The sequence below is a fragment of the Hippopotamus amphibius genome, chromosome 5 (assembly GCF_030028045.1).
Source record: "Hippopotamus amphibius kiboko isolate mHipAmp2 chromosome 5, mHipAmp2.hap2, whole genome shotgun sequence".
Classification (NCBI taxonomy): Eukaryota; Metazoa; Chordata; class Mammalia; order Artiodactyla; family Hippopotamidae; genus Hippopotamus; species Hippopotamus amphibius.
The window spans coordinates 170205424-170231818 of record NC_080190.1 but is presented as its reverse complement, the minus strand read 5'-3'; the positions used below and the strand labels follow the sequence as shown (position 1 = coordinate 170231818).

Below are 26395 nucleotides of genomic sequence, written 5' to 3'. Positions count from 1 at the left end.
AGAGGCTCTGGGAATCACAGAGTGTCTGTGCAAACCCAGACTTTCTGAATTTACTGTAATTGATAACAGTAAACGATAGTGACTGCAAGCTATTACTGTGTATTATGACTATTTTCAACAGTTCAGTCGTTGTCATTCTGAGGCACTTGTTAGCAGTCTAACTACAGCAGCAGCCTTTAATATCACCCCGTTTATTCCCGTTGACCTCCACCCCCTCCACACAAGTGTTCTCCTTGCTCTTACAGTAGCTGTGATGCTGACACTGACTGGGGCTCTTCTTAGCACACGTCTCTCCCTTCGGTCTGGGTTCCTTGTCTGTCTCCAGCTGATTCATGAGTTTATTTAGTGTCACGCAGGTGTTTATTGAGCTCCACTTTGTGCCAGGGCTTGGCCTGTTAACTGCCTTTGGGAAGGATGTTGAATTGGCTGCCCATTCAGGTTTAGGGGCCAGTCATGCAGAAGAAACGCAAGAGCAGGGAAGTAACCCTCCTGGTCACTTGTGCATTGTTTTCTGAGTGTTCTTGGTGTTATATATAGATGCCAAGCAGACGAAGCTCTTTTCTTTCACAGTCTATGTCCTGGTGCTCAGTGAGCATTCTTCTTCCAGTAAAACCCTTACCCTGTCCCCAGCCTGCTAGCTTAGCTAGATTCCAGCGTCTGGGATGCCAGAAGCTTTTGGGGAAATTATGTAGCAGCATCCAAATGTGGAGTAGAAATGCAGTTATTGTGTTAGATGTGTAGTTTCTCCTGCAGCAGCCCAGGTGCAGGGGAGAAGGAAGCTCAGGCTGTTTATCTAAATATTAGCAACATCTTTTTATTTCACGAACATTTATGGGGTCCTTACCTAGTGAAAGACGTGGAGGCAAATCAGACTGCAGCTTGTCTCCAGGATTCGTCTTACATGGGAAATAAGACACACCTTCTACAGCTAAGTCAAGTTCCTTTGAGGCCCAAGACTGTGGTGTGGCCATTTCTGTATCCCTATAGCTTTGCCAGTACCTGGTACAACACAGGCACCCGATAAACGTAGGTAAAAAGACGAAATAAAGACTGCTGGAAAGGTGTCAGTGAAGTACTGTGAGGCTTGCATATTTGTTATCCCAAGTGTAGTTATTATCTGCAGTGCCCCTGGTCTTGGGTTGGCCAGCAGATATGCACGGAAAAGACCACTGTCATCAGACTTATGATAGTGGAGAACCCTTTATGGAAACCTCTTCGTACATGCCTGGTGCTGGCTGGCTAACTCTTTATACGTATTACCTGTCTCAGTTCTCTCAACAGCTCGAGTTAAATGGATGCTGTCTTTTTCCTTTTCTCCATTTTACAAAGGAACTGAGACGCAGAGGAGGAAAGTAACTTCCTATACAGCTAGTCAGTGGGGACCCAGGACCTGGACCCAGGAACTCTGGCTCTAAGAGGGCGCATTCCTGTCTGCTACCCTCAGTTCTGCGCTAAGCATGTTGTAAACGTTGCCTTGTTTACTCCTCACCCCCCTCTGTCATGGGCCACATCACTGTCTGCCTTCTGTGGGTAAGGAAACTACAGCTTAGAGATCTTACACCGCTCTATAAAAGGCAGTAAGACGCAATGCATCAGTTAGTCTAAGGAACCTCTGCCTTTGTCACTCAGCCAGCCCAGCTCCTAATCCATCCATTTATTCAAGAACTATTGAGTGTCTCCTGTCTCCAAGGCACTGTTTTAGTTCCCAATAAACAAATAAGGTGATAAACACTAAGATGTCAGATGGACGTAAAAGCTGGAGAAAAATAAAAACAGGAAAGGAGCAGGGACTTATAATTTTGGATCTGGTAGGCAGAAAATGCCTCACTGAGAAGCTGAGCCAAGATGTGGAGGAGGGCAGGATATGAGCTCTGACACATGGGCTTTAGACTGCAGGCAGAAGGAGCAGCATGTGCAAGAATCCTGGGGCAGAAGCGTGTCTGGGGCTCAATTTGCACCATTTACTTACCTGTGTAGAACTCCTCTTCCCTTTATCCGTCTAGGCATCTCTTCATCCCTGGGTCGATAACAGGTAATTGCCTTCCTTAGCTCTCTGGAAGACAAATCCAGTTGCTTATTTCTTGTCTTCTGTCCTGAAATGTTCCCTGATATTCACTGAGAATGTCCACTCTGAAGTGAGACCATTTACTCTTGTCTTTTTGGATAATTGGCTGGTGGATGCTTGGCCTCTCCTGAAATGCGGCTGCTGTCCTCGCAGCATCTTTGTATTCCCAGAGGCTGTCCCAGCCTGGTGGGGAAGGCAGGAGCACCTCTGAAACACTTACAGTCCAGGCAGCTGGGAAGGGGCACAGGATCTAAGGTCTGTGCACTGTCTCAGACACAAAGAGGAGGTGCTGGTGATCTCCGTTCAGATACACAACCCTGGCTTTTTCTGCTTTATCACCCTTAGGGAGCGGATGGAATCGCCGGAGCCGCTGGACTACCGGGAATCCAAGGACCCCCAGTAAGTTCCTCACTGGATAGGATCTGCCTTCGGTTTGTGTTTGGACCTTCCCAGAACCCCAAGTGTTTGCCAGCCCTAACTCCCATGGCTCGCATTCCAAGGGTCTACTAGTCAGCCACAGGAGGAATTGCTTTCTGTTAGGACCCTGGTTACCTCGCCTCTAAATTAAAGGTGTGGATGGAATGACCTGACAATCTGTGATTCCAGAATTTAGTTTACAACCAATTCAAAATGGTTCAAGGTCTAGCCCCCTCTCTCTGTTCCTTTACAGTGTGGTTTCTATTTGGAACAGGCACAGGGGAGTAGAAGGGCTTGGAGCTACTCCATCCTGAGCCTATGGTATGAGCCAGGCAGCATGTCAGGCAGGAGGTATCTGCTGCTATCCAGTTGCTCAAAAAGCAGAAAGAAATTAAGAAAGTGGAAGTCACAGATCAAGGTCCTAAAACCACACAGGTGGAGCTGGTTGGAATCTAAGACTTTTATCTCAAAACCCAGCATTATATTCCTTGCATGAAGCTGCCAGGACCACCCTTGGTTTCAACACCCTAAAGCAAAGGTAAACCTCAGTTTAGCAGACACTGTGCTTGTAGTCACCACCTGCATATTCAGTTAAAGGAACATACAGCCCATTGATACCTGTTATCTCATCTGACCGCCCTGTCAACAGGAATCATTGTCTCCATTTTATAAATAAGGAACCTGAGCATCAGAGAAATGAAACTACTGGTTCAGGGTTGCATGGTGAGGAAGTGTCAGAGCCAAGTGCAAACCCCATTCTAAATCTCAGTGTCACGTCCCAGATAGGGCTGTTGCTCGCAAGCAGGTCAGCCCTGCCCTGGTACCTCTGGACTCCGGTGCCAGGAGCACTTTAGGGATCAGTGATGACAGCTTCCTCCTCCTCAGACGAGGAAGACAAAGCCCGATGGGGTGAGGTCACTCATCCAAGGTCATACAGGAAATTAATATCCACTTTGGGAGTTAAGTCAGTTTGAAAATGCCTATTTCGACATTCTTTCTGTTACTCCACGCTGACCCATCGTGTGGGATGGTCGGGTCGGGGGCAGAAGGGATGTCGAGATTGAAAAATAAGACCGCATGGTTCTCTTTATCCTCATCATTTGGCTCAGCCTTCTGAAGCCGCCCACCTAGACGTCCCGGGGTGAATAGACTATGAACCACACTGCAGGCAGCTTTTCATTGATTCTCAGACAGAAAAATATTTCCCTGATAAAAACTAGTGTACTGTTTGCCCGAGGAGAATAAGATGCCGGGCCCAGATGTAAATCCTTGCGTCCCTAGGAATTAAACTACCTGAAATAATACATTGATTCTGCCCTGGCAACGAACGCCTGTGCGTGAAGCTGTCCGTGGTCCTGATATATCCACGCACCCGTCAAGCCAGAAAACAAATGAAGTTTTCTTAGCACACACAATGAGTACTGGTAGTTAAAAAACAGAAATAAAGTTAAATAAGGACTAGTTTAAAAATACATACATACACAGAGAAATCTAAAACATTTCTACTACATTTTGAGTTAAAACATATAAACCATTTGCCAGTCTTTTTGACATAAAATGAAGGCCCTCGTTTTTACTTCTGTTTCCCTGAATAAAATCTCTTGTCATTGTCTTGTAGAAAGAACATCCACTCATTTACTATTTGTTGCTTTTTTAAAAAAGTGGCTTGAGTATATAACCACACCTGTGAAGCAGTTTGAATGTAGGATCCTAGTTTGCTAGGAGTTTTTGCTGATCTTTCATAGCTATCTTATGGTACAGCTATCAGCTATTTAGATACTGTCTCATCTTTATCAAATATTTCCGTGTCTTAACTTAATTTGCATAAAAAGATCATTCTCTTTTCTATTGAAAAACTTCTCAATATCTTAATGATGTGGCACTGGTACCTTTCACTTTCTTCAGCTTTGGAAATGAAAGTCAGTTACTGAGTTTTTGTTGACTTTAACGAGTACTTACAAAAGATACTGTGCTTTGGTCCCCTGATTGAACACTTTACATGACAGTATATTACATCTCTATGAATCTGAGATAAACACCAAAATATTTTTGCTTTTGCTCTTCTTCCAAGGGAATACCATCACAACCTTTAAGAATATTTCATTTTGTGTGGAATGTAGATTAGAGTGTAAAGCCTGACGTCAGTGTTTTATTGCAAAAGAAACACTAGCAGGGCATTAGAAAGATATCAGGACTTCTGAAATACTCATGGTTGAGACACAGGATAATATAAAATACCCATCAGAATAAAAATGGTGACACTGATTACCTCACCTGATTTAGAAGCTCTGATTGACAGTGATGTGTGATTTTGGTGAAAAAAAATGGTAAAAGAAGTATTCATTGGTGCAGCTCGGTAAACATAATCTTTCCAGTCTATTTCATGGGAGAAAGGGATAGTAAAACCGACCACTAATAGTAAGGAGTAGAGGAACCTCTGGGTGAGAGGGTGGTAGTGACAAAACCATCTGTTACTTGTGCCCCTGGTCCGTTCTTTACTTGTCTTGAGTCCTGTGTGCAGAAGCCCTGCAGGTGCTGTGGGCAGTGCTGTGAGGCAGGGTCCTGAGCCTCAGGTGGTTTGGGGACAAAGTGCAGAGTTGCACCTGGACCCAGGTCTGTGGACCCCTAAGCTCCAATATCTTCTTCCCACTATGCCTTCCCAGGACTAATTCCCCCTGAGTCTATGAAATAAGGGCAAAGTGAGTCCCCATCTGCACAACAGCCTGCCTAATTATGCTCTGCCCAGGGCTCCTCCCTGCCCTGTGGGGAAGCCGCACCTGGAAGGAAACCAGGTGGATGAGGCAGAAGCACAAGCATCCATTGCTTCTCACTAAAGACTCCTTCCAGCCCACGGAGGCGATTCTGGGTGAGATCATTTACCTCCAGAAAAGCCAATCCGAGAAATTTAACGGTATTTTGTGTCTTGGATCTTTTAGGGGAAAGAAGGTCCTCCCGGCCCCCAAGGCCCATCTGGATTACCCGGAATCCCAGTAAGTGGCATTTTAAAAAAATCTAGTTTCTCTACTACAAAAATAAGCAAAGAGAACTGTATTCCACCATTGTTGATGCAAAGCATGTTTACTAGGGGAATTTTCAGCATTATAGAGAATTAGAAGAAAAATAGTCATTAACCAAAGCCAATCTTAGTCTCCTTCTTCTTTTGTGTATTTGCCATTGTTTACTTATACAAATAAAACTTTCACCTCTCTCCCTACACATGCACATCAGTCAACACACACATACACACGTGACTGTGATAATCAATTGTTTGTGATAATATAAACATTTCCTGTTTTCCACACTGGTATTAAATGCTCGTAAATTTTACATACACTCTACCCAGTAAATGTACCATAACATTGATATATATGATTATTCTTCCATTGCCTCATAAATCTTATAACTATTTAAAAAGTCTACAATAGGTCATTTTACATGCATAGCACTTTCTTATTTCTGTAAGATGGTGCCCCAAAGTGGGGTCTACTTGTCAGAGCGTGATAATATCTAAGGTTCTTGATACACACTGCAAAAGTACTTTTCACAAATGTTGCTCTGGATTTTTCAATTTCATATACTTCTCAATAGGGTCCCCGGACGTTAGTGACAAGGCTGGTTTAGAGAAGCCCCGTGCTGCCTCCTTCATGGAGAATAAACCCTTGTGTGACTCCAGGTCTGGCATGCGCCTGCTGCTGGGGCCTCTCCTGGCCACAGCCCCACCCCTGCCCTCCACAGTGCATTCTTTTGTTCCAGCCATACTGGCTTTCTTTTGGTCTCTAGAACACTCTGCACCCTCTCCTCTCCAGGCCACAGGGCCTCTGCATGTGCCTTTCTGTCTACCCAGAATGCCCTCTTGTCACCTCTTTCACTAGTTGATGCCTTTGACCTTTCCCATCTCATCCCAGGCACCATATCCTGGATGTTTTCTCTGCCCCCCAGGCCAGGGTAGGCTCTCTTCCCTTTCTTCCTAAGTGGCTATCTCAGCTGGTAATCACATGTTTATTTGTGTAGGGGGTTGATTAGCGATCACCTCCTCCATTATCCTTTAATTGATTTGCTCATTCAACACACTCTGATCAGGCCCCTGCTGGCTGATAGATATGGGGACATAATGGACGAGTGGCTGGTAGTCACGGGCTTTTGTTCTGGGCTGAGGGTCCTATGGGACCAGGCTTTTGCTCCCACATGTGATAAGCACATGGCAGATATTACTGAAATAAACATGAGGATGAATGAATTGTTTTTCTAGAGCCCTTCCTCCTTGAGTGTCTGATAAGTGCTCTCAAGAGCTTGATCGAGAAGGCGTTTCCTGGGCATTGTCTGTAGCCCTCACTACAACCACACAACCCTGGAGGTTAAGTAACCTGTCCAGGGTGCACAGATCTTAAAAGACAGGCTGGGATGTGAAACCCCTGTTGGTGTAAACTGCAGCCCTATAGCCTAGCATGTCATAGTAGCTAGAAAACACTCGATTTAATTCCAGGAATAGTAAAGCTAAGGAGAGAAAACCCCAGTTTGAATTTCCTGCCAAACTCTTATTACCAAAATCCTAGGGTACTGGAGAAGAGAGAAAGGACCTGAGATACGATTACTCAGTTTCCTTAGTAGTATCCCTTCTCCCTCCCACCTTCCTACTTTCCTGCCTTCTTTCCCTGCGGTGCAGACCCCATCTGCTCCTTGCTATGCTCAGGTGGAAGGAAGCAGGACATTGGCCTCCCTGGTACCCTGTGAATTGAACCCTGTTTTCCTCTCTGTCTCTTTCTCAGTCCCCATACACTCCAACCTTGCTCCACACCCCTTCCTCCCAGCCACTCTAAACGACTTTGCCTTGCTCCAACAAATCATCCCTATCTAGAAAACTCTTCCTCTCCCTCTGCCTGGGCCGTAGGAATCATAATAGCTTTTGTGCTGACCGCAGGGCAGGCTCTGTGCACAGAGCTTTCCTTATGTGAATACGTGTAATCCTCACCACACCCTGCTCCTCAGTTCATCCCAAGGTCTCAGCTAGACATCATCTTCTCCGGGAAGAAGTCCTTGAACCTCTCCCCAGAGTTAGGTAAGAATCAGAGCTGTTCTCTAAGAGCACTTCCTCCATAAGCCATTGCAGCATTTGGGATATACAGCCATAAATACCTGTTGGTTTTCTGTCCACCTCCACCCACCCTCTCCCCCGTCACAGAGGCAAGTAGGTGTGTCCCAAATCTGGGCTGATTGCAGGGCAGGAGGAGTGAGTGATGCACAGATGAACAGCACACTCCTGACCTGTGTACACCAGCATCGGGGTACCAGGTGCACCCAACCAGCACAGAGCGGTTTTTTTTTTGGCGAGGGTGGGGGGTCTCATGGAGAAGCCAAACAGAACAGGAAGAAAGCATTGACACAGAGTGTCATAGTATGCATAGTGTGATAGATGAATGGGGAGGCCAGGCCTGGAGGGGTGCCTGGAATAGGTGACACTCAGATGAGTATTCAAGGTCAAGTCATCCAGGCAGAGGAAGTTGAGAGGGGTCAGAAAGAAGGTATTTCTGGTAGAAGGAGCAACCTGCACAAAGACATGGTCTATTTACTTAAACTGACCGGTGGTAAGACATGTTACAATGTGAAGTGGCTTCCATGTCTGGTAGGGGCTGTGAGGGTTACAGTGTAACCTTTCGCTAACTTTCTTTGAACACCAACATTGACTTCCCTGAAATAAAGCAGTAAAACTCCCCATTTATCAAGAGCCAGCTCTGTGCCATGCACTGCGAGAAAGACCCTTTATATACACCGTACAGCTCCTCCCCCGCCGTGTAAGCTGAACATCCCTTTAGTTTATTAAAGGGGAAGAGTGAGGCTCTGATTGCCCAGCCGTGCACGGGCAGCGGGGGCGGGTGGCCGTTCTTTCTCTCCTGGAGGCCACGTTTCCTTCTGGGATGACTCCGGAGGCCACACTCAGCCCCTTGCGCATTGTCTGAAGAAGTGGCGCTCCTGCTGCTTCCAGGAACCAGGGGTCTGCCCAGGAGTCCCCTGGGGCCTCCTGCCAGCCCCCAGCCTCGGCCGCTCTCCTTCTTGGGTGTGTCTCAGCCAGTGGCTTTCCCTTCTGTGCATGGGTCTCTTGACCCTCTCCCCGCTGCTCCGTGCATGGCGAGAAACAATTCCTGGAATTTAAACTAATTGAAAAGAGGACCCGTACTGCCTGGCCTCCGAGTCCGCCCGGCCGGTTTGCCTGGTGTTTCCATGGTTGTGTCAGGAACAGGACCATAACGGGTTACGGGTGCACGTGGAGCGTTGGCTAGCTGCCCGGATGGTCAATAAACTTAGATCAGCGTCCGCAGGGCTTCCCGCCGGTGCCCAGGCACTGACGTTAAAGGCACTGATGAGGAACGCGGCACGATTTCGAGCGCGCCTGCCGCGGCAGGAGCAGCTGCATTGCTGGCGCCGCTTATCGATGCCTGGGGTGCTAAGATCGCAGGTGGCAGCATCGACCCTGAGCCCCCTCGTGACTCTGCCAGGCAGGTTTGTCATCTCTGTTTGGGAGAGGGGCCGCTGAGAGCTGAGAATGTCGATAACTCACCCAGGATCATAGGCTCAGTTGGTGCGAGCGGAACTCAGACCTCACCCCGTGTGACTCAGGCCCCCCTCTGCCTTGCTGCCTGTGGCTTTCTTTCCTGGGCACCCGGGCAGCCCAGGTGGCTCAGGACTGGAGCCTAAGTCTGTGTGATGCTGTAATCGCGGTCCTGATCTGCAGAGATTCCTGAAGAACAACGGTCTCTTAGATAAACATGAGGCTTCTAGTGTCTTGTCGAGAGTAGGAGGGGGGCTCGTAGGAGGGGGGCAGCAGGTGGGGGATCGTGGCTTGATCTCCTGCAAAGAAACGTGACACGTCTGTGGCCTTCCTGTAGCCCAGACACGGCCCTGACTGCCATTCCCCGCGCCCCTCTTGTGCTCCAGGAGCTAGGTCGCTGCCGCGGGCCCGTCAGGGGTCCCGTCATGTCCACCAGAAGCCGCCTCCTCATCGCCGTCGTCAACCCGGGAGACCCAGAGATGAGCCCCTATCGACCTAAGTTTGACTTCCTGAAAATGCCCGGGAGGGGCTTCTTTCAATCCGTAGCAACAATAATGATGCTACTGCAGTTGACTGCTTTTCCACTGCGTGTCGGGCGCTGCCGACCAGAGATCCAAGCCCGCATCGCGGTGCTGGGGAAGAAACTGGGGAAGTGAAGCCAGTTCTGCCTGTTGCGTGTGGATGTAGCCATACACCAGGCGAAAAGGCATCTGTCCTTCCCTCCGTCTCAGCATCTGCAGCCAGATAACCAATTTGACTTTCTCTTGCAGGGAGAAGAAGGCAAAGAAGGCAGAGATGGAAAACCGGGTCCCCCTGGAGAGTTGGTAAGGGCCTCTAAGTTTCTTATCATTTACACGCCAAATCAGCCATTTCTCAGAAACAGCTACTCTGGATCCAGGGCGACTATGAACTGGGCACATTGAGAATTATTTTGTGTGCATTTCTTCGTTTACTTCTCCTGAGAACCCTGCAAGGGAAACACTGTTGTCACCATTTTACAGCTGAGGAAACTGAGTCTCAGGGAGTGAAATCATGGGCCCAAAGTCACACGATGGGCTGGTGACAGAATCAGAACCCTCGCCTGGGATCCTGTCCCTCCCTTTCTGCTCTTTTTTAAAAAACTGCCCCATGCAGCCTCCATCCTATTGATGTGGGAAGGGAAGCAGGCTGGGGAGCAGAGGCTGGAGGAGAACTCTGACATCTGAAAAGCCTGTTAAACCCTTGAAAGCCTGAGCTTCACCCGCCAGCACCAAGGGATGCGAGTTTGCCCTCTCTTCAACTTTGGGACTGAGTTTTTTTCCTTTCCCTTTAATGGCAGCGGCCCAGCCACACAGCGGGATGGACCGTGTGCTGCTGAGCACATCCGCCTCTGTGGCCCCATTAGCTGTTGACTGGACTTGTGCAGGGATTTCTGCGGACCCGCCTCTGTAACCTCAGGGTTGTCCTTCCCTTGGACAGTCAGCCCCTCTTGAGTATGCCTCTGGGGTCCGTGACGATGCTGAGCCTTCATTTCCTAGCAGCGGTTTTGTCTTCACAAGCCCCTTCCATCGCCTCAACACCGAGGGGAAGATGGACGGTGGCCCCTGGGGCTCAGAGACTTGGTTCTCCCGATGTCCACCAGCAGGAGACAGTTAATGCTGGGGTCGCCCGATAGGACACCAAGCAGCTGTGTGGAAGACTAAGGACATTTTCTAGATATTGACATGGGACTTGTCCAAGACTCATTGTTGAGTACAAAAGCAAGGGCACAGAGCCGTGTGTTTAGCCTGCCCTGTTTTGTATGAAAAGTGGATCTGGGGAGGAAAAGATGGCGGCGAAGTAGAGAGACCTGGAGTGCATCCCTCCCCACAGATGCATTGGGAATGCACGGAAGGACGCAGTAATTCTCACAGAGAACCAGCTGAACACCAGCAGACGGCCTCGGACACCGGATGGGACTGCGGGGAGCCCGACATAGCCAGTAGGGAGGCATCTACGAGGGCTCAAAGAGGGTGAAGCGGCGGAGCTGTGGCAGACGGGAGGGAGTGAGAAACATTCGGAGGGTCCGCAGCGCAGCTCAGCGTTCCCGGACCAAGACATCGATCTGCGGCTGAACGGAGGGTCCAGGAGCGGGAGTGTGGGAGCAGGAGAGCTGGTTCAGTGTGGGAAACGTTGTTGCCGGTAGGGTGACGGACCGAGAGGACAGGAGGGAGGAGGCCCGCGGAGAGGAGTGCCCGTTCCTGAGAGCTGCCCGGCCATGATGGCGGCTGGAGGCTGCAGGCTCACTGGCGGCTGGGAGGAGCCACGCGCATAGCCTCTCTCTCTCTTTCCGCGCCTCTGCAACAGGCAGTGGAGAGACGCCCTGGGGGCCACCTAAGGCGCTCAGGGATAACAAGTACCCTCAGGCACTCGGGTGGGGCTAGATTAAAACCCCTTGCAATGCCAGCAGCAGGGAGGCTGCCGAGAGAAAAAAAAAAAAAAAGAAAAGAAAAGAAAAAAACCCCCGAGAGAGGCCCAACTCTAAGACTTTCTGTTTACGCCTGAGCCACCGGCGCCCTCTGCAACAGGCACCTCCAAGCCTGACTGAGACATCAGTGCGCCACTGCTCACTCCCTCCCAGGAGAAGGAGCCACTGTTGGACCCTCTCCCTCCCCACACACCGACGCTTACAGACGAACAATAAAGGAACCTCTGCTGGTCACAGAATAACTCAAAAAAACCCAAGGACAAGCAACCCCAAAAGTTTGGACAACCATGAGGAAACAAAGAAACACCATGCAGGCAAAGGAGCAAGAAAAAAACCCACAAGACCAAATAAATGAGGAGGAAATAGGAAAAATGCCTGAAAAGGAATTTAGAGTAATGATAGTAAAAATGATACAAAATCTCGATAACAAAATAGAGAAAGTACAAGAAACAGTTCATAAGAACTCAGAAAAACAAACAGCAATGGACAACAAAATAACTGAAATTAAAAATACTCTAGATGCTATAACCAGCAGAATGACTGAGGCAGAAGAACGAATAAGTGAGTTGGAAGATAGAATGGGGGAAATAACTGCCACAGAGCAGGAAAAAGAAAAAATAATAAAAAGATTAGAAGACAGTCTCAGAGACCTCACTGATAACATTAAGCGTACCAACATTCGAATTATAGGCATCCCAGAAGAAGAAGAAAACAAGAAAGGGTCTGAGAAAATATTTGAAGAGGTTCTAGTGGAAAACTTCCCCAACATGGGAAAGGAAATAATTCACCAAGTCCAAGAAGCACAGAGAGTCCCATACAGAATAAACCCAAGGAGAAATACATACACCGAGACACATATTAATCAAACTAACGACAACTAAACACAAAGAAAAAATATTAAAAGCAGCAAGAGAAAAGCAACAAACAACATATAAGGGAAAACCCATCAGGATAACAGCTGACCTTTCCACAGAAACTCTGCAGGCCAGAAGGGAATGGCAGGATATCCTGAAAGTCCTGAAAGAGAGAAACCTACAGCCAAGAATACTCTACCCAGCAAGAATCTCATTCAGATTTGAGGGAGAAATCAAAAGCTTTCCAGACAAGCAAAAGTTAAGAGAATTCAGCACCACCAAACCAGCCTTACAACAAGTGCTAAAGGAACTTCTCTAAGTAGGAAACACAAGAAAAGGAAAACACCTACAAATACAAACCCAAAACAATTAAGAAAATGGTCATTGGAACACACATGTCAATAATCACCTTAAATGTAAATGGATTAAATGCTCCAACCAAAAGACACAGACTGGCTGAATGGATACAAAAACAAGACCCTTCTATATGCTGCCTACAAGAAACCCACTTCAGACCAAGGGATACATATAGACTGAAAGTGAAGGGATGGAAAAAGATATTCCATGCAAATGGAAGTCAAAAGAAAGCTGGAGTAGCAATACTCATATCAGACAAATTAGACTTGAAAGTAAAGACTATTAAAAGAGACAAGGAAGGACACTCCATAATGATCAAGGGATCCATCCAAGAAGAACATATCACAATGGTAAATATCTATGCCCCCAATATAGGAGCACCTCAATACAGAAGGCAAATGCTAACAGCTATAAAAGGGGACATCGACAGGAACACAATAATAGTGGGAGACTTGAACACCCCACTTACATCAATGGACAGATCATCCAAACAGAAAATCAATAAAGACACACAAGCTTTAAATGACACATTAGACCATCTCGACTTCATTGATATTTATAGGACATTCCATCCAAAAACGACAGACTACACTTTCTTCTCAAGTGCACACGGAACATTTTCCAGGATAGATCACATCTTGGGTCACAAATCAAACCTCAGCAAATTCAAGAAAATTGAAATCATATCAAGCATCTTCTCAGACCACAACGCCATGAGACTGGATATCAATTACAGGAAAAAAACTGCAAAAAAGACAAACACATGGAGGCTAAACAATTCACTCCTAAACAACCAAGGAATCACTAAAGAAATCAAAGAGGAAATCAAAAAATATCTAGAAACAAATGACAACGAAAACACAACAACCCAAAACCTATGGGATGCAGCAAAAGCAGTTCTAAGGGGGAAGTTTATAGCAATACAGTCCTACCTTAAGAAACAAGAAAATGATTGAATAAACAACCTAACCTTACACCTAAAACGACTAGAGAAAGAAGAACAAAGAAACCCTAAAGTGAGCAGAAGGAAAGAAATCATAAAGATCAGAGCAGAAATAAATGAAAAAGAAAGGAAAGAAACCATAAGAAAAATAAATAAAACTAAAAGCTGGTTCTTTGAGAAGATTAACAAAATTGATAAACCATTAGCCAGACTCATCAAGAAAAAAAGGGAGAAGATGCAAATCAACAGAATTAGAAATGAAAAAGGAGAAGTCACAACGGACACCTCAGAAATACAAAAGATCATGAGAGACTACTACAAGCAACTATATGCCAATCAATTGGATAACCTGGAAGAAATGGATACATTCTTAGAAAAATACAATCTTCCAAGACTGAACCAGGAAGAAATAGAAACCATGAACAGACCAATCACAAGTACGGAAATTGAGGCAGTGATTAAAAATCTCCCAACACACAAAAGCCCAGGACCAGATGGGTTCACAGGCGAATTCTATCAAACATTTCGAGAAGAGTTAACACCTATCCTTCTCAAACTCTTCCAAAATATTGCAGAAGGCGGAGCACTCCCAAACTCATTCTACGAGGCTACCATCACCCTGATACCAAAACCAGGCAAAGATGTCACAAAAAAAGAAAACTATAGACCAATATCACTGATGAATATAGATGCAAAAATCCTCAACAAAATACTAGCTAACAGACTGCAACAGCGCATTAAAAAAATCATACACCATGATCAAGTGGGGTTTATCCCTGGGATGCAAGGATTCTTCAATATACGCAAATCAATCAATGTGATACATCATATCAACAAATTGAAGGATAAAAACCATATGATCATTTCAATAGATGCAGAAAAAGCTTTTGACAAAGTTCAACATCCATTTATGATAAAAGCTCTCCAGAAAATGGGCATAGAAGGAAATTACCTCAACATAATAAAAGCCATATATGCAAAACCAAAAGCCAACATTGTTCTCAATGGAGAAAAACTGGAAGAATTCCCCCTAAAAACAGGAACAAGACAAGGGTGTCCACTCTCACCACTATTATTCAACATAGTTTTGGAAGTTTTAGCCACAGCAATCAGAGAAGAAAAAGAAATAAAAGGAATCCAAATTGGAAAAGAAGAAGTAAAATTGTCACTCTTTGCAGATGACATGATATTATATATAGAAAACCCTAAAGACTCTACCAGAAAACTGCTAGCACTCATTGATGAGTTTAGTAAAGTAGCAGGATACAAAATTAATGCACAGAAATCTCTTGCATTCCTATACACTAACAACGGAAGAGCAGAAAGAGAAATTAAGGAAACTCTCCCATTCACCATTGCAACCAAAAGAATAAAATACCTAGGAATAAAACTGCCTAAGGAGGCAAAAGATCTGTATGCAGAAAACTTTAAGACATTGATGAAAGAAATCAAAGACGACACAAACAGATGGAGGGACATACCATGTTCCTGGATTGGAAGAATCAACATCGTGAAAATGACTGTACTACCCAAAGCAATTTACAGATTCAGTGCAATCCCGATCAAATTACCAATGGCATTTTTCACAGAACTAGAGCAAGAAATCTTACGATTTGTATGGAAACGCAAAAGACCCCGAATAGCCAAAGCAATCTTGAGAAGGAAAAATGGAGTTGGTGGAATCAGGCTTCCTGACTTCAAACTATACTACAAGGCCATAGTGATCAAGACAGTATGGTACTGGCACAAAAATAGAAAGGAAGATCAATGGAATAGAATAGAGAACTCAGAAGTAAGCCCAAACACATATGGGCACCTTATCTTTGACAAAGGAGGCAAGAATATACAATGGAAAAAAGACAGCCTCTTCCATAAGTGGTGCTGGGAGAACTGGGCAGCAACATGCAAAAGAATGAAATTAGAACACTTCCTAACACCATACACAAAAGTAAACTCCAAATGGATTAAAGACCTACATGTAAGGCCAGACACTATCAAACTCCTAGAGGAAAACATAGGCAGAACACTATATGACATCCATCAAAGCGCCATCCTTTTTGACCCACCTCCTAGAATCATGGAAATAAAATCAAGAATAAATGAATGGGACCTCATGAAACTTAAAAGCTTTTGCACAGCAAAAGAAACCATAAACAAGACTAAAGGGCAACCCTCAGAGTGGGAAAAAATAATTGCCTATGAAACAACGGACAAAGGATTAACCTCCAAAATATACAAGCAGCTCATGAAGCTTAATACCAAAAAAGCAAATAACCCAATCCACAAATGGGCAGAAGACCTAAATAGACATTTCTCCAAAGAAGACATACAGATGGCCAACAAACACATGAAAAGAGGCTCCACATCACTAATCATCAGAGAAATGCAAGTCAAAGCCACAATGAGGTATCACCTCACACCAGTCAGAATGGCCATCATCACAAAGTCTGGAAACAACAAATGTTGGAGAGGGTGTGGAGAAAAAGGAACTCTCCTGCACTGTTGGTGGGACTGTAAATTGGTACAGCCACTATGGAAAACAATTTGGAGGTTCCTTAAAAAACTACAAATAGAACTACCATATGATCCAGTAATCCCACTACTGGGCATATACCCAAAGAAAACCATAATCCCAAAAGAAACTTGTACCATAATGTTTATTGCAGCACTATTTACAATAGCCAGGACATGGAAGCAACCTAAATGCCCATCAACAAATGAATGGATACAGAAGATGTGGCATATATATACAATGGAATATTACTCAGCTATAAAAAGGGATGAGATGGAGCTATATGTAATCAGGTGGATAGAACTACAGTCTGTCATACATAGTGAAGTAAGTCAGAAAGAGAAGGACAAATATTGTATGCTAACTCACATATACGGAATCTAAAAATGGTACTGTTGGACTCAGTGACCAGAACAAGGATGCAGTTACAGAGAATGGACTGGAGAACTCGAGGTATGGGAGGGGGCGGGGGGTGAAGGGGAAACTGAGATGAAGCGAGAGAGTAACACAGACATATATATACTACCAACTGTAAAATAGTCAGTGGGAAGTTGTTGTATAACAAAGGGAGTCCAACTCGAGGATGGAAGATGCCTTTGAGGACTGGGGCGGGGAGGGTGGGGGGGGCGTGGGGGGGGCGTCAAGGAAGGGAGGGAAGATGGGGATATGTGTATAAAAACGGATGATTGAACCTGGTGTACCCCCCCCAAAAAAATAAATAAATAAATAAAATTTAAAAAAAAAAAAAAGTGGATCTGTGTCTATTTTCCTAGTGTTTACATAAAGAGACTCTGGGAGACTCCAAAAACACCAAAAGAAGTAGTTTCCATCCATTGAGGAAACTGAGAACGGGTGATTCTGTGCAGAAGGGACATAAGGATGGGAATTTACACTCCATCATGTGTTATTTTATTATTCTTATTATCTTTTTAAGTTTTGGAGCCATCTGTGTGCAGTGCTTATTGATAAAATTAAAATATTTTATGCCAAAATTACAACCATAACCAGAAGAAGAAACTGGCTTCGGGTGCTGGCTCCACTCCCTACAGGCTTTGTGACCTGGCGTGAGTCAAAGAGCATCTCCGGGCTTCAGTTTCGTTTCAAATAGAATGAGAATAATAGTTGCAACTTGCTGGAGTTGCTGGGGAGTCAGATGAGCTGAGAAATTGGTTAAATGCATCCGACTTCTCTAACTGTTAATTAATTTAGTAAGTTACTTTTCCCAACTGCCCTAGTTTTATCTCCTGGTGAGGTTAGAACCGTGGATCCTTTAGAACCACTAAATGGAATTACGTAAAAGGCTCTATAGCAAGGTTCGTGTTGCACTTAATTTGTTTGGTCGTAACTATTATGACTCATTCTGCATCTTATGCAACTTGCCAGAAACACCTTCTTTGTCACTTTTCACCATTTGCCAGATGCTGAAGCCGGATTCTTTGCTGAGAGGAAAGGAAAGAGCTTAGAGCAGCGAGCACAGTGAAAAGCTCATCTCAGCTGCTGAAGGCTGGTACCCAGCTGAGCAGCCCTGGTAGGCAGGTGGCAGTTAGCCAGGCTGAGGATGTGGCAAGGGAGAGAGAAGAACAGATATCGCCCCTTGGCTGACAGACGCTGAGGTGCACGCTGAGGGACGGAGGGGATGAGCGCTTCATTACATTTTCCAACGAAACCCCCAGAAAACCCCTGTGGGGTGTGGGTATCATTATTGGCCCGGATGAGGAAACTAAAGCACAGAGAGGTTAAGTAGGCTGGCCAAGGTCACACAGCTGGTCCGGGAAGCATCCACGACCCACTCCCTGAAGGCTGACCCCAGAGCTCAGTAGTGCAGAGCAGGCAGTCAGCTTTTATGCAGAAAGTGTATCATCCTGCCAGTCTGTCGCTGACAGTACCGGGTGCCCGAGGCCCTTGGTTCTTCACTCAGTCTGTTTGTGGAATGCCTTTGCCAGAGGGGTGTGTGCCAGGCGCTGGGTGTAGACGGCTGGGAGGCCAGCTCTGTCCTGGGTAAGCAGTGGCTAAGTCAGTACCTGGGAGGCAGGGCCAGTCCTGCTGGAAGCGGAGGAGGCTCGGCAGCTCCCTGCAGCGGTCAGTGCAGAGCTCACCGGTCAGTTCTTTCTGGGGTCCCAGCCTGTGGCCATCCTGACGTTTATCAGCCTGAGCTGCTTGGGAGGAAATTGGCCGAGGAATGGGTGGCATCAGAGATCCCCTAAGCGCAGACCTGGAGACCAGGACTTGGGGGCAGGTGGGGTGCTTGGGAGGAGATCCCAGGAGCACGGACAGAGGGAGGAGGTGGACTGAGGAAAGAAGGAAAGCTGCTGACGGCTGGTGAGAGGACGTTCCAGTGGGCACCTTGGGTCCACCGCCCCAGAGACCAGTGGCGAATGTGTGAGGAACACACCTGGCCTCCCCGCTCCCACCCCTGCCAAGGGGCCAGGAGGCTGGGGTGTTCGTCACCAACCTCAGCCTTTTTGATGGGGGGTTGCTTGTGGAGGCGTGAACGCCATGCACGGGGCCCTCGGGTCCTCAGAGTCTGCGCACAGCCTTGTGCCCGAGTGGGGGCTGATCAGCGGGATGCCAGGCGCCCTCATGAGGTGCCGCCGCGGGGCTGGTGGGAGCCTGCAGCACTGACCACAGGGAGTGGGTGCTTACTTTCCACTTTGACGTATTCCTTTCAGTTCCTGTACACTGGGGACATGGATGGACAGACAGACGGTACATAGATAGACAGATGGTGCATGCATGGATAGATGCACAGATACACGGGTAGATAAGCAGCTTTTAGAGTTGCCTGTTGCGTCATTTTTAATAGGAGGCATTTGAGTATTAAGTGTAGCTTAGAATGAAGCACAGAGGCTCTGGAGCCAAGACACCTGCGTTAGAACCCCAGCTGTATGACCTTGAGCAGGTCACGTAACCGCTCTGTGCCCTGGCGTTTTGCCTGGGCGAGAACAGAAGCGCCTCCCTCGAGGGTGAGGACTCGTGGACACCATGGTGTGACGCACCGGTGCTGGGCCTGGCACGCGGGAAACTCTCAGCCGTGGCTGGTGCTTATCCTCGCCCTGCTGGCCTCTGGGGCCCGTGACGGCCGTCCCACCTGCCTGTGGAGCAGGGGCCAGGCTGGATCCCAAAGACCTGTGGCGGGGAGACTGTCCTGAATTTACAGCCAAGAAACAGACCGGGGAAGGGAAATGACCCCCTGCCCCCAAGATCACGCAGCTGGACTTGGACGAGCCGGGACAGCAGAGGAAACAAACGTGGAAATCAGGGCTTGCTGCCCCGTCCTCCTTCTCCCCATAATTTTCACTCTGAATCCACGGACGCTCTTCTCCCCCTCCTGTGCCCCGCAGTGGACCCCTCTGACCCTTAAGGTTTATAAGCTGTGAAAATGAAGGGGGATTTGGGGAGTAGGCACCCCTCCTTTTACAGCGGAGGCAAGGCCAGCATGCTGTCCTGCACGCACCGCTTCACCCACGTTCCCTGCTCACCCTCGCCCTCCCCCACCTCTCAGTGCCTTACCTGGACTTCAGCACCTGATAGCAGGAGTGTCCCGATACCTTGCGTAGAGCTAGGATAAGATGGAGTGGGGGAAGGGATGCGTAAGTTGCAGGCCCACCTGTCCGCAGGCACTGCTGTGGGCTGAGGAGAGCATCCTTTTGGGTGTTGCTGGGATTCCGTCTGGCTTTGCCATTAACTCAGGGAAACCATACCTTCTTTGAGCCTCAGTGTCCCCATCTGTAACATGCAATCATTCCTAGCTGCCTTGGGGGTGGTTTCTGGAGAAGGTGTAAAGCTATTTCTAACTTGGGTGTTTCCATAATTTCTCATCCAGACAGAACACTTTGGAGAATAAGAAGGGACACTGTGAATGGATGTTTCAGAGATGAAACCTGTGTAGCCAGCACTGCCCCAGGAAAACCAAAAATGTAATAGGCTGGGCTCCACCGTGCAGGTGTTTATGGACTAAAATGGACCACAGTACCAGAGGGTAGGGTTGGTAGGGGGCAGAGACTGGCTGCTGGAAATAGGACGATGGCAAACCCCGGTGGCTGAGAACAGGAAGGTCCTTAAAATGTTGTCCTCAAACTTTTTATTTCTTCTTTATCCTCAGGGCAAAGCAGGAGAGCCGGGCCTGCCAGGACCAGAGGGAGCCCGAGGTCCGCCTGTAAGTGCTGAGTGTGTGTGTGTGTGTGTGTATGTGTGTCCACGGTAGACTAAAGCCATCAGCCACCCGGCCACAACGCTGTGGGCAGGGTTCTCTGAGACTGCTTGGCCGTTTTCAAAAGTACCTCTCTTCTAAGACCTTGGTACTTCTGTGCAGTCAGTCAGTCCTTTCATGCCTTTGCTGTAAAATTTATTTTCAAACTTGCAACCATTGTTAACATGTTATTGTTCTAAGTTTTCTTTGTTCTTATCCTATTTATTGTAAAATTAATGGACTTCCTCTGGATAGTCTTAATTTTAATTCTGAACCCTTTTCTCGTTGCATAACAATAACAAATGATGGTAATAAAAAGAAAGAATGAGAAAGTAATGTTATAGAGAAGAAAAGAGAATTACTAATAATTCTACAAGACGGAAGTAACACTCTGTTAATGTTCTAGTATGGTTTTTTTAGTCTTTTTTCTATGTGTGAAATCCAACATTTACATATCTAAAGCTATATCTATCATTCATGTGTCTAAATCTATATCTAGCTGTCAGGCTATTTATCATGTGTATAAACATACAGACACCTTTTCTATAAAAATGAACTTGTGTATTTTGGGGTTGTTGGGGTTTTTTGCTAAATGCTTTACTCCTTTATAATTTCAAAATTGTTTACAAATTTCCTTAAATTTTCTTTTGGAAAATGATTTTAATGAAAATCTTAAAATCCAATTATCTGGCAAGAAGTAGATCAAAATGCTAGTTCTATTTCCTTAATGTGTTTTTCTGTTAAAAAAAAATCAATAGCTCACCTGGCTAGTATTCAATAAGGAGGAAATAAAACACAAAAAAATACTTTCCTTTTTCCTAACTCTCCTTGCTTTTCATCTGATTGCTCCAGGAGAAGAAGCCTAAGAATGGGGAGTGCCACCTCTTATGGGGGATTAAAACACAGAATTAGAGTTGTTTTTTTTTTAAGGTAGTTTCTGGTTTGTTGGAGGGAGAGGATTTTTTTTTTCTTTTTGTCAGCCAAGGAGGTAGATCCACTTGCTGAAGTGTGTTGGGGCAAGATCCATCTCTCAGCTGAGAGTTGTAAGGAGTCCTACTTCAGTGCAGGGACAGAGGCTAGAAACCCAGACAGGTGAAAGGAGACCCACTGCTTCTCGCTGGCATGGCATGAGCTTGGAGATAAACAGACCTGGGCTCAGCTTTCACTTTGTCATTTATTAACTCTGTGACCCTTGTCAGGGGACCGTTCTGAACCTCTGTTTCTTCTTCTGTGAAATGGGCATCAGAATACCTCCCACTTCTATGGGGTGGTTGTGAGTACTAAAGGAAAGGATAAAACATGTAAAATTCCCAGCCAAATGTCTGGGACATTGTGTGTGGCTCCCTTAGTTGGTGCCTTTGTCCATGATTATTTGGGAGGAGAGCAACCAGAGTCCCTGTCTCTGAGCTGGCTAGATTTGGGGAAGATGCTGGGACCCAGGCAGGCCCTGTCCCTCCCCAGGGAAAGGGAACTGGCCTATTTTGAACAGTGGAGAGCACTGTTTATCTCTTTTTCAGTCCTTACGGCAACCCTTCAGAAGTAGATTCTACCCTTATTTTACAGATGTGGAAACTGAGTCCCAGTGAAGAGAAGTAAAGCACCTAAGACCCACAGCTAGAAAGTGGGGAACCATGGTTCAGTTCCAGACCTGACCCCAAAGGCAGCCCTGCTCCATCACACTTAGTAGCGTCTAAAACCCCTTTCCATAGATTAATCCTGCAGAGCTCTGCCAGGTGGGTATTTTTATTATCCTCATTTCATAGTTGGTGACGGTAGGACTCTGAGGGGTAAGCTGACTTTTCCGAGGTTACGCTGGTTGAATCCAGAGTCCAATCTGAGGCGACTTCACCTTCCCTCTCCTCCTCTCCCCTCTTCCTCCCCGACTCCGAGAGCTTCCCTTTCTACGCACCGCCCTGCGGCCTGGGAAGTGACCCTCAGAGCCTCCCTCCTAAGGCCACCCATTCTTATCCCCCTAGTGGGGAGGAACAGGACAGAGAGAGCGTTTCCAGGGTAACAACCACAGCCACACAACAGCGGGGCTGCCAGGCCAGAGGGCTGTCTTCTCCCCAGCAGGGTCTTCACTTGCTTTTTGAAACCAGGAGATAAACTCAGGAGATAAGGTCTGAGAAGGGCCTGGGGGCATCAGCTGGGAGGCATTTGGCCTTGGCCCGGAGGACCCTATGTGGCCACACACGGCTGCCTCTCGCGTTGAGTGTGACAGGGGAGAGGGTGTGCCCTGCCGTTTGAATCATGGCTCCACCGCTAACTGTGTGATAGAGCGGCCTGGGCGTCTTTGCTATAAAATAGGGACGATAAATCCCATCTTACAGGACCTCATTGCACTGAAACGAGGGCCTGTCCGCTGGCTGCAGCACGTGCACAGCAGGGGCTCCGCAGACGGGATTGTCCTCTCTTTCTCCTGCTGCCCCCTTGCTCCTCCCTCTCTCCCCTCGTTCCTTCTTTACGGCAGGTGAGCGGCCAGGACAGACCTCATCCGCCTCCTCCTCACTGCTCTGCAGCAGGACACCATTTCCTGTGCTGTGCAGGCCCTGTCTGTGGGGGTGGTGTTGACACGTGAAATTAAATTCAAGGCCCCCTCCCAGGGGCTCCGCAGACCCTCTGACCTTGACCTCTGAGCGCAGGCATCAGCCCCGGGCCAAGGGCGTCGCTCTGTGTCAGCCACTAGCTGGAGACTTGGTCTAGCAGGACGCTCGGAGCAGTGCTCTGGCAGGGATGGTGGCAGGAGGTGATGCACAGTGACACAGGTGCCAGGAAGGCAGTAGATGGTGACAGTGGGCAGAGCGAGTGAGATGCTGGTGTGGGGGTGGGAGGCTAGTCAAGAGGAAGGCCTGTAACCCGGGGTTTACCTGAGGGGCAAGTGCATACCGGCAGGAGGGGACAGCGTGTGAACGAGTGAGGCCTGTTACAGGCACCACAGGTGGGCAGACTGTGCAGTGGGAAGAGGGCCCCGGGACCTGGACGTGGTCCCGTGGTGCGGGGAGGGTAGGCGGGGCTGCGCAGGTGCGGGGTCAATGTCCTGTGAACGCCCCGGGCCTCACCAGGTGGGCAAGCGCCCTGACGCCGGGCGGGAGAGATGCCGTTCCAGACAGTCAGGAGCAGAGCCCGGGAACAGGCCGGAGGGGAATGGGATGGCTTTGGGGCTGCCTAGGCCCGCCTGGACCCAAATCCGATTCCTTTCCAGCTGTGGGGCTTTGGGCAGGTGTTCTACCTCTCTGAGCTTCAGCTTCTTCATCTGTGACCTGGGGGTTATTACACAATCAGGGTGGCCTGGCTGTTAGCAGGTGACAGCGTCAGCTCCGCTAACAGCTTCCTCTTCGCTCAGAGGGCGTCTGCTTCAGGGAGAGTATCTCCAAGCTGCTCTTCTGCGCAGGGAGGGCCCAGCCCCATGGCCCAGGATGAGGCTGCCGGGCTGGCTCCACTCCCAGGTGCTGGGCAGGGGGCGGGGGGCTACCAGCCGTGGCTGCAGGAACAAGGAAGGTGCCCAGGCCCGAACTCAGGGTGAAGGCAATGTTGTCTCAAAGGGAACTAGCTGCCCTAGGATCCAGGCAGCAAGGGTCCAAGCCACGTGGTGTGAGATGAGGAAGAGGAGGAGGAAGAGGGAGGTCAGGAGACACCTGGGGATTTTGTGCCCCTGCGGCATTTGTGGGACGGGCCCCTGCAGCCCTGCCCTCGCTGTAGAGTGACCGGGAAGAAGGGCCTGGCCCCCCAGTCATCAGGGACCTGGCCCATGTCTGGCAACTGGTCACGAACGAGGGGTGTCCTTGGGCGAGGCACAGAGAGGGGTTAGGATGTGCTGAACCATCTCCCCTGTCTTGCGTTACCAGCCTGCTCCTTGGTGGGATAACTTCCTTCTCTTTCTTCTAGGGCTTCAAGGGACACACTGGCGACTCTGGCCCCCCTGGCCCGCAGGTAAGTGGACATCTCCCCGTCAGGTCGTCCTGGTGCACCTGAGCTGGCACTTCTAGACAGAGGGCTGACAGCTGCTATTTTGTTTCTGCTTCCTCTTCTAGGGAGAGCCCGGGGCCATGGGACCCCCTGGCCGAGAGGGGTCACCAGGAAAAGACGTGAGTGTGGGTGTCCTGTGGGGCCTGTGGGAAGAGGGGGTGTAGAGAACGTGCGTCCCTGAAGGACCAAGAGACGCCCAGAAACTGGACCAGGGGGTTGGTGCCACTGTGGAGGGACTCACAGGCAACTTCTAGGAATCTGTAGGTGAGGCCTTACCTGCCGGCACCATGGGCTGCATGAGTCCTCCTTGGGTCCCGAGGAGGCCCCGGGGTCTGGGCTTCCAGCTTGACAGTCGGTGTCCGAGCGCTACGACAGATAAGGAGGCTTTGCTGAATCCATCATGATTTGTCTGTTGGCATCAGTGATGCACCAGTTGGACCTGGCCTTCCGTGGACTCAGATGGCATTTCAGGGTCTCCCCAGATTATTTCTCCATCTCCAGTGTTCTGTAGCCTCACAGACCCATCAGGGCACCACTGTGTACCCCTCACCTGCTCTCACTGACTCATAGTCCTGTGGCAAGTCAGGGTGGGGCAGGTCATCTATTACCGCAGCCATACAGATAGAAAAACTAAGCCCAGAGAGGTCAGGAGACTTTCCCATGGTCACACAGTGTCAGAGACAGGAGGAAGCAGCTGGCAGCCCAGCTCCACCAGCTCCGCACCCTCACAGGGCCCCGGCCTCGGGACGTGACAGCCTGCAGGGCCGTTCGACACGTGTGGACACAGCTTGGCCCTCCCGGGAGTGGGTGCTTGGTCAGGAGCATGGACACCTGGTCCTGAGGTCCCAGGCAGTCCCATGCCCGCCGCTTCACATCCTTCAGGACCTGCCCTTAACCCCTGATGAGGTGTCCTCTGCCCCATGGTTCTTGTCCTATATTGTCTCCTTGGCTGGTGTTGTCTTGAGATGATGGAGCTTGGAAGGATCTTAGCAGAAGTCTGATCTAGAGGCTGTGCTCTGCCTTAGCAGTGGGATCTACTTCACAGACCCTGTGGCGGCCCTGCACGCAGTTGAAAGCAGAGCAGCTGCACTGACCCCTCGTGAGGCCTCTCCCCGGCCCTGTCCCCCTAAGGTGGCTCGCAGGCGCTGAAGGGCAGTTTGAAACTCCTGGTCTGGCCAATCCCCCTCACTGCGGTTTACAGTAAAGGGTATGGGGGAGCTCGCCAGGCGGGGGGTGGGGGGGTCGGTTCGCCCAGCAGGTTAGGGTGCAGCTGGGGCAGGGACCCAGGATGCCAGCTCATGGTGCAGATGCTTTCCTCTCTCCTTCTCAGCTCCCTGACTGTTTTAATTTAAAAACCTCATTTTCCAGGGTGTTCTACAGCCTAACTTGTGTAAGAGCATGGCCGAACTTCTGGTTTTTTCATTTATGACAAGGAGAGAGTTATAGCCCTGTCAGGAGGCTGCCCGGAAGACCACGTAGGTGGTGGTGGTGACTCCCCACCGCTCGGCACCCTGGAAGGTGCCGTACACACAGGGGGCGTTTTTCTTACTGTGGGGACGGAGGCAGGAGTGGCCCCAGGTGACTGTCCGATGGCCCAGGAACAGGCGGCCGAGAGAAGTTCTCGTCACTGTTACTTCCCTTAGTTCCAGGTGGAGCCCCCTGAGATCCCTGTGGGACCAGGTGGACCATGTCTAAACAAGTAAATAAACCAATGAAGCTACAAGTGAGGATTTCAGGAATTTATTCAGCTGCGTGAAGTGAGTTTGTCCATATCCAGAATAACTGATAATCAGTGATGAGATGTTTTTGGACACTATTTGCTGGTTCTCTTGGGTAACTGGATGAAGTCTGGTCCACATTTGAAACTGTGTCTCCATCATCTCCATGCGGCAACTCTGAACGTCATATGTTGATCTCTGTCTGTTCCAGGGTGACACTGGACCCACAGGGCCACAGGGTCCCCAAGGACCGAGGGGCCTACCGGTGAGTTTTGCTCTGAGACTGATCTGCTCCATGCTTTGGCAGGCCTGTTACCGTGGTGATATTTGGTTGATTCATCCTGGTACAGCCCTGTGTGTTATTAAAAAAATGACAAAATGTCT

The 26395-nt window shown here is 48.4% G+C and overlaps 1 protein-coding gene across 1 annotated transcript in view; it reads left to right on the top strand.

Annotated features, from left to right (window-relative positions):
• Window positions 1-26395, top strand: part of COL22A1 (collagen type XXII alpha 1 chain) — a 241314-nt gene that overhangs the window by 195134 nt on the left and 19785 nt on the right. The window contains exons 50-56 of the mRNA XM_057735587.1: window positions 2411-2464; window positions 5419-5472; window positions 9797-9850; window positions 20241-20294; window positions 24213-24257; window positions 24359-24412; window positions 26223-26276. Coding sequence (XP_057591570.1) covers window positions 2411-2464; window positions 5419-5472; window positions 9797-9850; window positions 20241-20294; window positions 24213-24257; window positions 24359-24412; window positions 26223-26276 — 369 coding nt within the window. The remainder of the gene's footprint in view (window positions 1-2410; window positions 2465-5418; window positions 5473-9796; window positions 9851-20240; window positions 20295-24212; window positions 24258-24358; window positions 24413-26222; window positions 26277-26395) is intronic.